This window comes from Halictus rubicundus, chromosome 4 (assembly GCF_050948215.1).
Source record: "Halictus rubicundus isolate RS-2024b chromosome 4, iyHalRubi1_principal, whole genome shotgun sequence".
Classification (NCBI taxonomy): Eukaryota; Metazoa; Arthropoda; class Insecta; order Hymenoptera; family Halictidae; genus Halictus; species Halictus rubicundus.
Window position 1 is genome coordinate 7,309,866 of NC_135152.1, and position 16,462 is coordinate 7,326,327.

The following is a 16,462-nucleotide window of genomic DNA, read 5'->3' on the forward strand; positions in this document are numbered from 1 at the left end:
GAAAATCGATGTGTTGCATGCGTCAGCATGCATCTATGATTCTTTGAATTATCCACATTGTAATAATTAAAGTAAGTTTCATTCTTTCATGTACAAGAATTAATGAACAAAAATTATTGAGAATCTCACTGGCAAATGAAACCGATTTCATTATGAAATAATATTGCATGTTCACACAAGATAAAATTGCCTAATTTGAGGTATAAGAATAAGGATGTCTCACACAAGTGGAATTTGAAGCTCAATTAGAACCGAGAATATGTAAGAATTTCTTGTTGGAATCTTTAATCAAACTTAATGGTCTAAATTTATGGTTGTTATTGTACAATATATTTTCTTGTAATACTTATGATGATTTGGAAAAAGAATTTTAATCTAATTAATGAAGAAAATATCTTCCAAAAATCATACTTCCGTTGGTGAAGCGAATCTATCGCTGGTTTTAATAGTAATTTCTTTATGTCTTTCGATATAAATGTTTATAAAAATTGTGCTTTAGCAAGATATATATAGTCGTACGTTATATACAATTAATTCGATAGTTTTGAATTCTAGCGAATACAATTTTTTATAAATTCGTGGAAATCGTATTTGAAATGAACCAAAATTTGTTCAAATTACAAGACTTCATTTGATTACAGTTTTTCTCTAATATGTACAATTTTTTTTAAAAGGTATCATTAATTACGCTCCTGAAGTTAAAATGATTGCAGTTATCAATATGGAGAATGAATGACATGTGGTTGCTAAATTTCTAACCACCAATTTTACCAAAAAGGTTCCACATGTATCCCGGAAATCTCATTGAAAGATATACTTGAATGTTTCTGTGTTATGCATGATCAGATTACCGAAATTTCGCTCGCTCTGAAATTCATTTATAAATAAAAATGTATAAGTCAATCGTTCGTAATTTAATTTAGTGTTACTCGATATAACATAATTTATTTTTCGTGAGAACTTGTTATATGCTGTATCAAGAACAATGGCAAAGACAGAAGTAGCCGAAAGTGCAGGAACTAGTTGGGAACCACTACGACTGACACACATCAAACCATCGTTCAACGGTCAAGAAGCGGCTCTCGCGGCTCGTCAGGATTTATGGCACAAATTCATTCTTTATGGTGTAGGAAAGTACAAAGCAACAGATGTCATGAAGAAGATCATCACTGCCTGCGATCCTGAGATCATACTGCCTGCTAGGTACAAAGAGGAGAGCCCCAACAAAAGTCACTTTCTGGCAAAGTGTAGTGCCAATGCCATAGAAAATCTTGTGAAGCAAGGTTTATGCGTGAGTTTGCAGAATGGGCAAGAGTTACGCATCGACATTGTATTGGGATTCATGGATTCTCAAGAATTACCAATAAATCCTAATAGAGTCATTACTCAAGCGCTGTATTTTAGGTACGAACCCACGAAAAAGGTGTTGAATCTCGATGACTTTGAAAATGAGAAATCATTGGGTCTCATATTTTGCCCTATATCTTTACCCAAAGTATTACAGTCCGTTTTAAGATGCAGCAGAATGGGAATCTTGAACACAAACCGTGATTCGAGACTGCCCATTCGTGAGCTGAGCTTGAAGTATAACAAAATCACAGCTATCATCTTGTTCGAGAAATTCTTCAATTATCACTTAACCAAGCTAGACCTGAGGTACAATTACATCAAAGAGCTGGACCATTTGCGATACTTCAGCGAGTTCAAGATAAGCGAGCTCTGGCTAGATGGAAATCCACTATGTGTAAAGTATAACAAGTGTCAGGATTACATTCAAGCTGTGAAAAGCGTATTTCCTCATCTGCAGAAATTGGATGGGATTGTTATAGACACAGAGCAAAAATTCATTCCACACGTACAGATCAATTACCTGAGAGACGGATCTAAAACTTGCTTGATCAAACAGTTTGTGAAGCACTATTTCACGTTGTACGATCAGGACGATAGGCAAGTGATGAATGGACTGTACGACAGGGACGCGCTTTATTCAATGACTCTTGGGCCACTGACGAACTATGTCCACAAGCAAGTAATTAAAACGTTCGCTACAAACAGAAACTTGTTGAAGTTTGTCGATTATGCGAAGTGTCAAGAATTTTTACTGCGAGGTCCCGAGAAGATCATTTCTGCTCTAAAGAATCAGCCGCCCACGATACACAATTTTAAATCTTTTCACGTCGACCTCTTATACGAAGAAGACAGTCATCTAGCCATCTCTGTCCAAGGCATGTTCTCTTTCAGAGAGATTCATTGCCCGCCGATGTTCTTCAACAAGACTTTTATCATTGTCCAGAAGGAAGACAATGAATATTGTATCACCAACGATCAATACTATTTGGATGGATCACCCACTAACAGTAATCTATCGGGAAGCATCGAGGCAAGATTCGACTCCAAAGTTGTACCCAAATTCGACCCAACAGTGTTCAGTGTTTCCGAGAAGGAACAATTGTTAACATTCTTGCACGAGCTGACTACAATGAACATGAACTTCTGCCACCAGTCCCTCGAAGAAGCTAATTGGGACATAAGGTCTGCTATTACGACGTTCATGAACATGTACACCGTTAATAATGTACCACCGGAAGCGTTTATGTGATCCACCAGTATTTTATAGTTCAGTGCATAATATGTATTATATATATCCGTGTTTATAGCGTAAGGAAAGTGATGCTGGGTACAGAGCTTGAAGAACCGTTATTCTGAATAAATTTTACAAAGAACAGAAATTTTGAATTGTTGTCTGTTTTGGTGACTTCAAGCTCTGCTACAAATATGTATATACATAAGTGAATGCATTAGGATTAAAGAATGAAGATGAAATGAGGGCGAAATGAAGTTTTATTATACGTAGCATAATATTTGATATCGTCTGTAATGCTGTGTACCTACGATTCTTCGAAGAAAAAATAAATGCAATGACCCGCGTTTTATTAAAAATTATTAACTTTATTTTATACAATATAAAAATTACAATTTCCATGATACTAACAGCCTTGCTGTGTATTCAACAGGGTAATGGTCTTACTTATATACGGCGTAGTATTCACATTCGAATTCACTCCTAATTCGAACACCTTCTGCATCAATGGTAGAGCATGCTCTGGAACGAAATGCGATTGATTAGAACACAGTGAGCAACAAATGAAAGTTCAATTGCTGATAAGTTTACCTTGCATGCAAAGTACAATTTCTGGTAACTTTTCTAGAGCAGACATTAACACATCAGCTCTAGGGCTGTCCAGACATCTCTGAAAGGCGGATAAAATGTTTGCGTTCGTTGCTGGACGATACTTCAGTGCTCTTGCCAGTAAGGTGTGAGCTAGAGTCCTTATGTTACCCTGAGGAGATACCAGTAGTTCGGCTATGTTGTCTGTGATCGGTTCTAGGACCGAAGGCTTTCGAGACGACAAGTGCTCGATTTCCTGAAGAGCATTGAACACGTCTGAAATGAGAGCACGAGTGTGTTTGTAAATTCTTCATTGAAGTTCAAATTAACCCTTAGCACTCGAGTGGTGACTCTGAGTTCAGTATTGTACGTGTAAATTGCACCAGTTTTGTATGCATAAAATGAAAAAATTGGAACTTCTCTAAGTCGGATGAAATATTTGGTTTTCGAGTCCAAATAGTGCAAAGAGTTAAAAGAAAGTGACTTTGTTGGAAAAATGTTGTTTGAACTGAGACACTTTGTAGCGTGAAAAAACGGTGTACCATCGCCGTGCATCTTGCCCAGAGTAGACAGCAACGAGGACCAATGCTGAGGAACTATGGTCTCCGTTGGTGGCGGTGTAGGAGGCACAGTGATCAGAACTTCCTCCACATCTTCCCCTTCCCTTGGCACCGGGATGCCTGATACAAGTGTACGAAGTGTAACTAGATTCGGATAGTGCACCTGTAATTCACTACATGTAAGTGTAAGCTGACGTCTGAAGTTCGATGTAGGAAACCAAGGGCACCGAATACTTACTGAAGAGGCTGAGCGTGTTTCTGCAAGTACTTCAATGCCTTTTGAGGATCGTACGAGATGTACGACTGCAGGAGTGTGATGAATCTGTTCAGGAGCGGTATGATCTCTTTTATCGGGCCGTAATTCTGCGGAGAAAATGAGTCAGTTGTTTGACATGAATTGTACAGGTGATTCAAAGTACCTGGAAGCATTGGAAGTAGTTCTCCAACGTGTCTTCCAAAGCAGCTCGATGCTCTTCCCTAAACAAATGCGGTTGCAGCAATTCAAGCAGACCCATTATTTGCGTAAAAAGATTCAAATGATGACCGGAACGGAATTGACCGAAGTCTAAGTAGCATCTGCCCATTAAAGATGACGCTAGCATTGGAAGCTGGCGCAACACTAGGATCGGATGAACGGCGGCCATTTTTCTAGCGCACATTTCGAACTCTTGGGACCTGGAATTCCAAGATTTTTGCCTGGGCGTCGCTGCCAAAGCTGTTAGCAAAGAGTGGCTCATGCAGTCCAGCACAGAACCGGTCCAGGCTGTAATCTTCGCTCCCTCGACGAACTTTTTCGTTTGGAAGGTGTCTAGGTAACAGATCACCTTGGGTATCTTCATGTACATGTGTAACAAGAATTGATGCGCCATGTCGGACTCCACACTAAAAGATTATAACATAGGATTGGTTGTAGCGTGTGAAACAGAAAGGGAGATGGTAGATGAAACACATCGCATACTCTGGATCATTCATCATACGATCAGCCAAATATCTGACAACACTGGATACCAAAAGGTCGTCTGTTGAGATGCAATGCAACAACAAATCCAAACGAGAATCCATCCTGGCTAACGCGCTCGTTCTACTGTTGCTATTACAAGTGATTACAGCTTCTGCGACTATGTACGCCACGAGAGTCAACAACTGTTTCTCGTGCAATAGTAAAATATCTTCCGGGACATAGTGCTTCGGCGTGAATTTGTCTCTGCCTTGCCACAGCTTCGGATTGCACGTTAGAGCCCACAGAAAATCTAACACAGCCGTTGGGTCGTACCTGGAATTACAACAATTTCTTCACTGCATGATTCCATGTTATATCGATAAACTGTGGATCTCAAAATAAAAAAAATTGTTTGCATCAATTGTAAGAAACAGGGACTGAAGAGAATTTTTTTCTTGCTTTATTGATTTGAATAAATTGATATTCTTTAGAGGAGGTTTCTTTAGAATTAGAAAGTTTAAAAAGAATTATAATTATAGATTAGAACACCTCAAATTCTTTTAACCTGTCCGCTGCTTTAAAGTGTAAATCCGCAGCCTATACACAGAATACTTCAAGTGTCCAACAACTTACCCATCGTCACATTTGTCTAACAAGTGTCCAACGCACTTGTGCAAGGTAGCCCAGCTCGCTCTGTGCGTTAACAGGGTCAACAAGTAGGGCCTGAAGGAGTGCGAACTAACTACGTTATTGTCAACTTTCATTTGTATCTTCGTCTTCCCGAAAAGAAGCTTCATCTGCAGATTGGGACAAGTACCGATCAACTCTGGTTCCACGGAAGCCAGCCAGTCGATTAATAACCCTGTTCTCGGCTTCCTAACACCTTCATTACTATCATTCACCAGCAACCTTGCCATAGCTTCGACAAGCACATCGGTCTTCTGCTGTTTGAAGCAAATATCCAACAATTTTCGTCCCACAGCTTCGAGATTCACAGGATCCGTGGTTTCCAAAATGGATCCAAGGTCGCGAGTCTGCATCAGCATAGTTAACTCCATGCTCTTCGGCGTCTTGGTCAATTGTACATTAGCGAAGTCTCTTAGTATAGAAAGAACCGGCGCTTTCACGTCCCCTATCAGCTGTATCAAGTTCAAACACATGTTGCGAGTCAGTTCCACGACCTGTTTGGACGTGGACGATTTTTTCAAGGGCAGCAGGATAATTCTCATCAAGGTGCACGAGTACTGCGGCATGTGAACGAGCGAAGCCAAGAACTGCTTCACCTGCATCGAGCTTAGAACGCTGCAGATGTGCTGTATGGCTAAAACAACAGCACCGCTTTCTTTCGAAGACTTCTGCAGGTCCTTCGCTAGGGTTTTGTGCAAGCGACGATACGCGTCCAACTTCTGGCTCATCGATATGTTCTCTATGAACAGCCTGTTAATCAAATGAGGAACATCCGTCTTCACTGAGCACTGGATGACAGACTGTTTCTGGACCATAGCACTGGGAGGCAGAGGTTCCTGCAGTTGTCCTATGGTCACCGGGTTCTCATCGGGTAATTGAGGCTCCATCAGCTGCAGGACCTGCACGAATACTAGTCCGCCGGTGGCTCCTCTTCTGTGTTGCACTTCCACCAACTGTGCCATGTATGTTTTGTCGAGCACAGCCTCTCCGACCGAGTCGGGATCAATCTGCACCCCTGTGTCCAGGGTGTGCAGTAACTTGCTCATCGAAGGCACTGGTATTCCGAAGCTCTGGATGAACAGGACTAGCTGCTGGGGCTCCAGGTCCTTCAGAGCTGCGTCCACGAGGCGCGGCACGTTGCTCCTGATCATCCTCAGCTTCAGCCAATCAGGTATCAGCAAAGCCTCTTCGCTGGTGTCGACTAAAAAGGCTTTTGGAGGCTCTGCGTTCAATGGGAACCAAGTCTCGAGGAGAACGTTGAACAAAACGTCGTCGTCGAAAGAATCGTATGTCAGCAGAATTATCATAGCGTGTACGACGAGAATGTGCATCGTGCATTCCTCTCCTGAGCTCCATTGGACTAGGATCTGGTCCTGGCTCTCTGACCACGTGTACTCTTCCCCTCTAGGTGACCGAGCCTTCTCTAAATAATTGCAGAAAATCGCCATGAAAGCGTGCAGGGTTTGCTTGGATTGTGGATTGTCGCATTCTGGCTGAGGCAAGATGGCTGCTATGATCGTGCTCCTCTCAACTACCAGCTGAGAGATTTCGTTCGCGAGATCTGTTAGCTCTGGCAGCTCGTCGTCGGTGGTGTGGGCTGAGAGGTACGAAATGTAGGCGTGAACGAGATCAGGATTGTTTTCCACTTGGCAAGCGCCCCGAAGAGCTGTGGAGACCAAGGTCCTCACCGATAGGAAGTGCGGAATGGATGGAAGCTTGCGGACTAGCCAGAGTTCCCTGGAAGAAACTATGCTTTAGTTTTGAGCGCAGCAGGCTATGCCAAATAGTCTTACAAACTGTTTCCCTAAATTCTATGATTTTGAATTGAGTCGATAGTAAAAATCGAAAACATTTCAGAACGGAAGAAATAGAGTGAATCATTGGAACCGTGTTCACCCTACAACTCTTATGAAGGGTACCCTGAAATTAGCTGGGTTATCTTTGGGGGCTCTATCGAATGGTACGATGAAAGATCTTACTTCTCATTTTCCGGATCGATGTCCATGGGCTCCTCCTCGGTAGGTATAGATCCCAAAACCATTTTCAAACCAGTAATCGCTTGTAGACGGCTGTTAGTCTGCTGGCTGCTCAATCTTCTCAAAAAGTACTCTAACACTTCGTAAGCGTGTTGTCGGTCCTGATCAGGGTCAGTCAGCAGCATCTGAAGGTGAGCCAGCAACTGTTGTTGCCTCGGTTGTTTCTCCACCGCTTGGGTGCTAGTGGACAACAAAAACTCGCAGAGGCATTGCACAGGCAATTGACTAAGAGACCCTTCGCTACTTTGTACAAGATCTGCCAGCCAAGGCATGCTCTGAGAGGAACTTTGCTGTTGCCTCTGAATTATGTCCAACAGGAAGTCCGGTTTCCGGGACCGGCAGAGTAGGTGTCCCAATCTGTGGGACACGTTCAACGATTGTATTTGTTCTAACACCGCTGGAGGCGGTCTCCTTGCGATGCCAGTCGGCTCCATGGTGATTAATTGCGATAATAGCAAACTGTTCTGCTCGGATATTTGTATTCTTGTCGAAGCAGCCGCTAAATGGGACTCGTACTCGAGGATCTCTTGCTTCTCGATCGCTTCCACTTGCAGCTCCTTTGAGCGCTCTTGTTCTATCACTTCTGGTAGAGCCATCGTTGGTGGAGGGTACGAGAAGTGACTGGAAAATATGGTGTCTAAGTACCGGAAAATGGAAAACTTCTTAAATTGAACACTAACGTAGACATATTCTCGTTATTTTTGTAAAGTAATGTAAAACAGTCACTTTTAGTGCTCCGTAAGCCTAGTGTTAATTATGAATTTACTTAGTGATACACATTTCCATGAGAGTTCTTAGAATGGGGTACCGCTTCCATGCGACTGCACCAATAGCAGACGGATTGTGAGCAGCTAGTACCAATAACATAATCCATCCTTTCCAGTATAAATTCGATATCGCCAGTGTTGGTGGTACATAACTGTAGAAACAGAAACAAGTAATTTACGAAGCTGTTGCGCATGCATATCGTCGGACTTGAAAATGTGTAGAGTACTTTGATGGTATATTTATAGTTCCAGGAGGCTGGTAGACGCACAGATTAAAGATAAGTTCAATTATATCTAATTTATCTAATTGCAAAGTCGGAAAACTCTCAGACGAATTGGCCGCCGCTCTCCGTATCAGTTGGTCCACCAAATCCAGCGTTTCCGAATGAGTGATACCGTTATCCTGAAACATGAAACCTCTACAACACCCTGTACTTATGGAAAAATAAAATCAAAGCATTCTAAATACCCACTTTCGAGTAACCAATTAATAGCAGTCTCAATAACGTATTTTGCAGCAGCGGTACATCAGAAATCAGTCGTAGATAAAACACTCTATCCGACTCAGGAGGCCAATTGTCTAATTTGTAATATTGCTCCGGCGATTCGAGCATTAATATTTTATGCAAAGCATGAAGAAGCTCGTTTCTACCAATAGCATACATCTGCGGTGCCAAGTTTTGCAGCCACATCACGGCTTCGAACTGGATGGTCGCTACCATGTTCTGGAATTGATGTAACAATGCTATGTCCTTCTTGTCGCCTCTTTGTGCGAGTGCTGCAGCTTCTTTGACTTGTGGACTGATGGCTAGCAACATGCACAGGCACAGTAAGTCCGCGATGGACATGAAGACTCGTTCTTTGAACTCGAAGTTGAGCAACTGTTGCGCTATGTCTTGTCTCTCGGCCATCATGGTGCGAGCGAAGGTAATTAAATTGATATCGTGTCTGCAGACGCGTACTATTTCCCTGAGCAAGGCTCGCAGAGGCCTAAGATAGTCCTCGCGGTTCATCAATAAATCCTGGAATATTTCCGCGAGCAGCTTGGCGGACTGTTCTGGCAAAGTTTGGAACATTACGCCCAGCATTGGCATGTTATTTGGATTCCTCGCGTTCGACAATTCGTTATAAATAGTGTGCTTCAAAATGGTGGCCAGGTTCTCCGGATGCAGACCGATTAGCTCTTTCACGCCGTTCAAGTACAAATTAATTACAGCCTTGGTCTTCAGTCGCATCTTCACTAATTGACTTATAACTTCCACGTCCCGCTGCGTGTGGGAAGTGCAGTTGTAACAGATGTAGCTGAGCAACTCCTGAGCGGGTCTCATCAGTTTAGGATTGTGCAGCCACATCTCCAGTCTCGGGACAGCTATGTTTCGAATCTCTACGAATCCGCAGGCTGAGGACAGCAGCCTGAGGAAGTTTTTCGTAATTGACTCCGGTTGCCTTCTGTTCAGCTGTTCCTTTATAGCTTCAAGCACGATGAATTCTATATTTTCTATACAAAGAGCATATCTAGGAGTCACGGGGAAGTCTATCTTCTCCTTGTCACCGGGAAACTGTGCTGACGAGGAATTTGGGTCTTCGTCGTCTATCGTAGAGGGACTGTGGCAATCGCGTGGCGTTAAAACGGACAGTTCCGGTTGCAGAACGCTTTTTGGTGGATGCCGCGTGTTGAAGCCCGTTAAAATATTGTCCACGAAGCCTTTGCACTCTTCGTGGTCGATCCATACTCTCTCCCCAAGAGCATCCTCGATGTATAACTGTAAGCAAAGTAAGAATTAGTTTAAACTCACTTTAAAGTCGAAGTTAAATATATGAGTTAGTACAAAAGTTCGTGATTTCGTATTAAAATACACGGAATCGGGCTCGAACTTTTGCGCTGACCTAATGTCTTTCTTATGACAACCTTAACGAAAATTTCTGGCCAATTTCTCTTTTCGTGGAATCCCTTCATTAATAAATTAGCAGCGAGTAGGGGAACCAATGGGTTCCCCTTGGATTTGTAATTGTGTGCCTGGTCTCGTTTCAGCAAGGACGATAGTGCGTGTAATATACAGTCGTGTGAAAAAATAGACGCGCGAATTTTCGCTAGATACAATAATCCCATGTAGATCAACGTGTCCGGCTTCCATTTCTGGTTCTTCAGGGTCTTTATGGCGCCGCAAATGATGCCTATAACTTTGTCTCCCTCATCGTTGTCGTTTGCTTCTAGAACCATTGGAACAAAGTCAGCTGGATCGCTGTCTATGGCTACCAGTTCCCAAGCTTCCGCGCTGGAAAACGGTGGCCTCGGATGGGAGACATGAGTTGCAAGCTTCTGTTTCTTCGGTGGAATGTACTGAAATGACTGAAGCGATGGTGCCTCTTTCTTCCTATCATTGCCTATAATGTGTAAATAATAGAGCTAATGATTTATTGCTTAATCTTTTCTGGAGAGATTATTATATTAAATGTATGCTTTCTTTTACCAGAAGTAGAGGAGCTAGTACTCGGTTTAGAATGAATAACCCCTGGTCTTTTAGCATCGGAGCTTTCACTACGGGATCCTTTAGATCCAAGTGCAAACAAGTCCGCAGGATGTTGAGCTATTTTACTCTTCGCGCCTCTACCAATTCCTGCTTTTCCACGGTCCATTATAACTTCGATCTATCCTGAATTCAGAAATAAGAAATAATTAACCAAGCACTAAAAGTACCTGTTTTGTACAGCTTTGTAAAAATGACGATATTGTATTATTATTCTAATTTTGTTAAATATTTATTACAATGTGTATCCGAATGCAATAATTCGAAAGATGCATTAACATAACAACGAAAGAGTATTTATAATTTCAATGATTGTAAAATAAGAGTCTGGAACCAGTCATTTTGACTCAGTAATTTTACTTTCAATAATTAGAACTACTATTTGATTCGTTTAAATCACGTACATGATGATTAAGTATATGATTAAGTATATTAAATATTTAAATCTATGAAGGATTGTTTGTAAAACGGTAAAACGAAAAATGTTTTGTATTACGTTCTAACCTATTCAACATTTATAAAGACGATTTCCGGGAGGCGATCTTCTGAAAAGTATTTCTAACATCGTACATTGTTGGTGACATCAGTTCTATAAATGACTTAATACAGCTGACAATGGAGATGTGACAATAGATTCATATGTCAGCAAATTATAGTTTTATAAACACTGCGTTTCGTTCGGCATCGGTAGCAGTAGCAGAGGCAGTAGCAGACATCGCTCCTGATGTCACCGACATCGCTTACTTCGAGATTCGATAGATTGAAGTTGGTAATCGATTACTGCCAACTAGAAATTGGAATACCATCGACTATGGAGAACCAAGAAATTAATTTTAATTGTAACTATTACAAACTTAATATTGTAATTATTTAATTGTAATTATTATAAACTTAATTGTGTTCTTCTTTCTCCACCGTGGACATGAATATTTGATACTAGAATTAAATTAATATCTTCGAAAATTTCAGGAACAGCAAAGGAAGCGAAGGATTTAACATAATTGATAATGAAACGAATTCTCGTTGTCTTGAACAAATTAAATAGTTCCATCATCGTCATGAAAGTATACTTGCAATTAATGGCGCTTTTAAATCATCGGCGCTGCGAGCCATTAAGATTAAAAGCTCACGAGACGTTCAGTCTATTCCACGTCTCATTCATGGTCCTACATTGTTTGGTTTCCTCTCGAAAATGGCTGCCGTATTGGACGAAGTCGGCAAATCTGCCGAAAAACTGGTAGACGAGGTAAAAGACGAGATTGTCGACAAAGGAGATGAAGCTGGCGCAGTGGAGGCAGTGAAGAAAGGGAAAAAGAAGAAAAAGAAGAAGAAAGCTGGTGCGTTATTCAATTTATCGAATGGGTGTATCCTCGTCGTTCGAGCGTAGAGTTTAGCGCGTGTCATGTATTATTTCAGCGGATTCATCCGCGAAAGTAATACCATAAACGTCCAATATCCAGCAACTCACATGCACTGAATTATATTCTCTTACAATTTGTCAAATTCAAGCGATAGACCAACAAATACCAAACGGAAAAAGCGCGATTAAATTTGCTGAGATCGGCAAAGTGTGAAAGTCGCTACGCTCCTGGACTTCCTGTTATCTTTTATTTTTCAAGGACTCACCCGGTAATCTATTCATAAAACTTTTACAACACCGTCGCCTATTCGTACATCCCGCGTAATATTTTTTTCCGAAAATTCTATTCTCACGTTATATCAATTATGTAATATTCGCCGAAAATAAATGCAGAAAATGCGGGGATTCGCGAATACGATACGAGGAAGTAAACAACCACGATTAGATAAGAAATTGGGGTGAAGATAATCCTGGGCTTAATACTTAATTTGGACAACACCTATTAATAGACCACAGATTTTATGCATTTACGGCTAAAATGGGTAGGTGAAAAAGGGATTTAAGGCTTCAGTATCTCGTAATCAAAATTTTTACTTTGCACTAAGATTTGCAGTCTATATATTAATAATACCTCATTTGTCAAATGGGAGGAACATAGTGTCTAATTTTGAAAATTGTTGCGCCAGGAAATTCTGTACAATTAATTATTTACATTGTTTTCAGGAGCTGGAGAAGCCAGCGCAGATGTTCCAGAAGGAGGAGAAGAGGACAATGCAAAAGAGAATAATGCAGCCAATGCAGAAGGTGTAGTTTCTTCAAAGAAATAATTAGAGAAATTGTTAAAAACGATTATAAAAAATATATTGTATTATACAGAAGCTGCTCCAGAAGCAACTCCAGAAGGGGCAGCAGAGGCTGGAGAGAATGATGGTGAAGCTGAGGAGACGAAGAAGAAGAAGAAGAAACGTAAGCCACGTGGCAAAGGAGGAGTCAAGCAGCAAACGGATCCTCCGACTGTCCCTGTGGCGGAGTTGTTCCCAGATGGGAATTTCCCGGTGGGACAGATAATGGAGCATCCTCCTGCAGCAGGAGTAGACGATAGAATGGCGAAGGAGCGTTTTACTAGCGAGGAAGCGCGTGCATTCGATCGAATGAATAATGATGTTTACAATGACGCTAGACACGCGGCCGAAGCTCACAGGCAAACAAGAAAGCACATTATGAACTGGGTATAGAACTACAAATCGCCAGAGCGACTAAAATTCTAATCCTCTCCTTTTGTTAACTCTATTTAAGATCGCATGGACTACTGTTGGTTGTTAGTGGACTGCGGATTTTATGCATTTATGGGAACAACGGTGACATAAAAAATTGTGGGGCCATTCAAAGATTCTAAGAGTATTCCAGTATCTCCGACTTATTAAAATTATTAGAGGTGTGCGAAAATTTTCGGGTTCTCGCGCACCTCTAAAAATTATTAATAGAAAAAATACATTTTTATTGAGCCTCTGTTCCCTAGGATCAACTCACTCAGTTTTTATTTTGCATAAAAATCCGCAGTCTAGTCGTCAGAGACCATCTTAACATTTCAAGTTACATTAGTAGTAGCTGTTTATAAAGTTGAACATACTTTTATCCGATTCTGTTTTCTGTAGATCAAGCCAGGAATGACAATGATAGAGATCTGCAACGAGCTCGAAGACACAGCTAGGAAGCTAATTGGTGAGAACGGTCTGAAAGCTGGCTTAGCTTTTCCGACCGGTTGCTCCAGAAATCACTGTGCAGCTCACTATACTCCAAACTCCGGTGATCCGACCGTTTTGGAATACGATGATGTAACCAAGATCGATTTTGGTACACACATAAACGGTCAGATCATCGATTGCGCGTTTACCGTCACGTTCAACCCGAAATACGACAAGTTGATCGAGGCGGTACGCGACGCTACAAACACTGGAATCCGGGCAGCTGGGATCGACGTCCAGCTCTGCGACGTCGGTGCCGAGATCCAAGAAGTTATGGAGTCTTATGAGATCGAACTGAATGGGAAAACTCATCAGGTACGATCGTCCGATCGCTTATCCGCTTCACAGTCCCTGGGACACTTATCATTCTCCAAATTTTTCGCGGTAGCAGTAAACGGCCAGAGCGTAATTTAATAATAATTTTTATTAACTTTTAAAGCACGTATATATCCATACATACGTATATTACGTATATACATATTGATACTTTGTGTATAATTTGTAAAATTATAAGTGGCCGTAACCTTTTGGACAGGGATCGTATCTGATAAAAATTGAGTCGCTATTGATAATATGATATCCACAGATAAAGTCCATTAGAAATCTGAATGGACACTCGATCGCCCCGTATTGCATTCATTCTGGTAAGACAGTGCCTATAGTTAGGGGTGGCGAAGCTACCAGAATGGAGGAGAACGAGTTCTATGCCATCGAAACGTTTGGATCGACTGGAAAGGGGATTGTGCACGATGACATGGACTGTTCTCATTATATGAAGAGCTTCGATGCTTGTTTTGTACCGTTGAGATTACGAAGCAGCAAGTCTCTGTTGAACACTATCAACAAACACTTCAGTATGCATTTGTTTAGAGAGTTTGTCTGTTTGTGTCTTGCATGGAGAGATCGCAGAAAAATTGAGAAAACATGGTTGGATCTTTATATCGTCTCTAGACTCCTCATTTTATGCATTTATAACAAAAATGAGTATGTGCAATTTAAAACTAAAAAGACTAGAGGACTTTAAGACTACTAACATATTATTTTCACTATATTAAAATTACCGGCGAAAAATATTTATGTTTAGCTCCTATGTCTCGCAATTGATGCACACACTTATTTTGCATAAATATCCGGAGTCTAATTATCACTATGCCTCCACCTATAAAAAAATGGGTGGCACCAGAGTATAGAGAGCAAGCGAGACGGTTAGGTGACCTATTTTAATTGTTCCACGCTGCACACCTAGTTCTTTATTGTTGCAACAGTGTGGTAAATTCACTGCGACCTCTCCTTGTCAACTGTTTGCGAGGTGAACGCTGTATAACAATCGCGTTACAGGTACTCTGGCGTTCTGTAAACGATGGTTGGATCGTGTCGGCTGCACCAAGTACCAAATGGCGCTGAAGGATCTTTGCGACAAGGGCGCAGTGGACGCGTATCCGCCCCTGGTCGAAGCCAAAGGCGTTTACACTGCTCAGTTCGAGCACACCTTGGTCTTGCGTCCGACGTGTAAAGAAGTTATTTCTCGCGGAGACGATTATTAAAAAAGCATCTGTTGTACTATACATCAACTATACCGCGCCGCGTGCACTCTCGCACCCTCCCGGTTTAGGAATGTACAACATTTGGTCTCTGTGTAAAATCACTAACGATAAATGTTTACGATTAACACCGCAAACTATTAATTAAACACCTGACGGTACTCTTTGTTATCGGTTCTATTCTGCAAACACGTTTTTCTCACAGTACCAGTTGTTTCTTTTTTTCATTCGACCTATAGCGTCGGGGTTCGTGGACAGGTGAACACCGCCCGATCCCCTTGAATAAGTGAAAATGAAGGGAATACTGTTGATGTTGAATAAAATATATTTGATACTTCAATTATACCGATGCGATCATAGTCCTAAACACGATTAGCTCGCGTTCACAGAACTTATGCGTCCAAGGTTTCGGGAAACCGAGCCTTTTCAACGCTGTGTGCTCGATTCGACGTTGATTCCAAGCGACCTGGCAACGCTGCGATGTGTACTGGACGGAGACGAGTTGCTTACCGATGCCACGCCCCCCCCCCCCTAAAATTCCGCTAATGACGAGACACTCGCCCAGTAGCCAATCAGATCCATAATCTCTCCTGCGTAATCATTAGACTGCGGATCTTAACGCAAAATAAAAATTGTTGACATCAGTTGCAATAAACAGTAACTATATAGACCTTTTTTTCTTCTTTAACAATCAGGTTAAAAATAATAGATTAACGTTCTTAAATTCTTTTAATATTTCCACTGTTTTAAATAACATCAACTCGTTCTTGTTATAAACGCGTAAAATCTGCAGTCTAGTAATCATCTTCTCGTCTTCGCACAGTACATCCGCGAGCCATAATCAACACTAGGTTTACGGAGCATTAAAAATGACTATTCTACATCAAAATGACGGGAATGTGTCTACTCAAATTTTTAGCCATTTCTTTTATAATATATGTGTACCCATAGAAATAAATTTGTTGAATAGTTCCCCATGGATGCATCTTTAGAATCTCAATAATCGTAAATTAAAAATATTAGAACCCGTAAACCTAGTAGGAGTTTTATTATTCCGATATCCGGATTACTCGTTATTAGATTACGGATTTTATGCATTTATGACAGAAATGGATACGTACGTGTATTA

General features: G+C 41.3%; 3 protein-coding genes across 4 annotated transcripts; 2 read left to right on the plus strand and 1 right to left on the minus strand.

Annotated features, from left to right (window-relative positions):
- The first annotated feature begins 2 nt into the window (after nucleotides 1-2).
- LOC143353288 (nuclear RNA export factor 2) lies at nucleotides 3-2,940 on the plus strand. Its single transcript, XM_076786486.1, has one exon. It carries the CDS (start codon nucleotides 986-988, stop codon nucleotides 2,597-2,599), a length of 1,614 nt encoding a protein of 537 aa, XP_076642601.1. The 5' UTR covers nucleotides 3-985; the 3' UTR covers nucleotides 2,600-2,940.
- On the minus strand, nucleotides 2,929-11,457 carry Ints1 (integrator complex subunit 1). Of its 2 annotated transcripts, XM_076786480.1 has the most exons (14): nucleotides 11,192-11,457; nucleotides 10,631-10,813; nucleotides 10,069-10,544; nucleotides 8,633-9,922; nucleotides 8,387-8,562; nucleotides 8,159-8,311; nucleotides 7,336-8,013; nucleotides 5,303-7,093; nucleotides 4,688-5,002; nucleotides 4,149-4,611; nucleotides 3,968-4,092; nucleotides 3,712-3,902; nucleotides 3,173-3,445; nucleotides 2,929-3,103 (listed from the first exon to the last, which is right to left on the minus strand). In XM_076786480.1, exons 2-14 carry the CDS (start codon nucleotides 10,794-10,796, stop codon nucleotides 2,988-2,990), a joined length of 6,213 nt encoding a protein of 2,070 aa, XP_076642595.1. In that variant the 5' UTR covers nucleotides 10,797-10,813; nucleotides 11,192-11,457; the 3' UTR covers nucleotides 2,929-2,987. The 2 variants fall into 2 exon arrangements, with proteins under 2 accessions (XP_076642595.1, XP_076642596.1); XM_076786481.1 differs by lacking the exons at nucleotides 2,929-3,103; nucleotides 3,173-3,445 and having other exon boundaries at nucleotides 3,739-3,892.
- A 376-nt stretch (nucleotides 11,458-11,833) lies between these two features.
- Nucleotides 11,834-15,673, plus strand: Und (methionyl aminopeptidase und). The gene is made up of 6 exons (XM_076786489.1): nucleotides 11,834-12,024; nucleotides 12,771-12,851; nucleotides 12,924-13,276; nucleotides 13,703-14,107; nucleotides 14,379-14,646; nucleotides 15,131-15,673. Exons 1-6 carry the CDS (start codon nucleotides 11,880-11,882, stop codon nucleotides 15,334-15,336), a joined length of 1,458 nt encoding a protein of 485 aa, XP_076642604.1. The 5' UTR covers nucleotides 11,834-11,879; the 3' UTR covers nucleotides 15,337-15,673.
- Nucleotides 15,674-16,462: the final 789 nt, after the last annotated feature.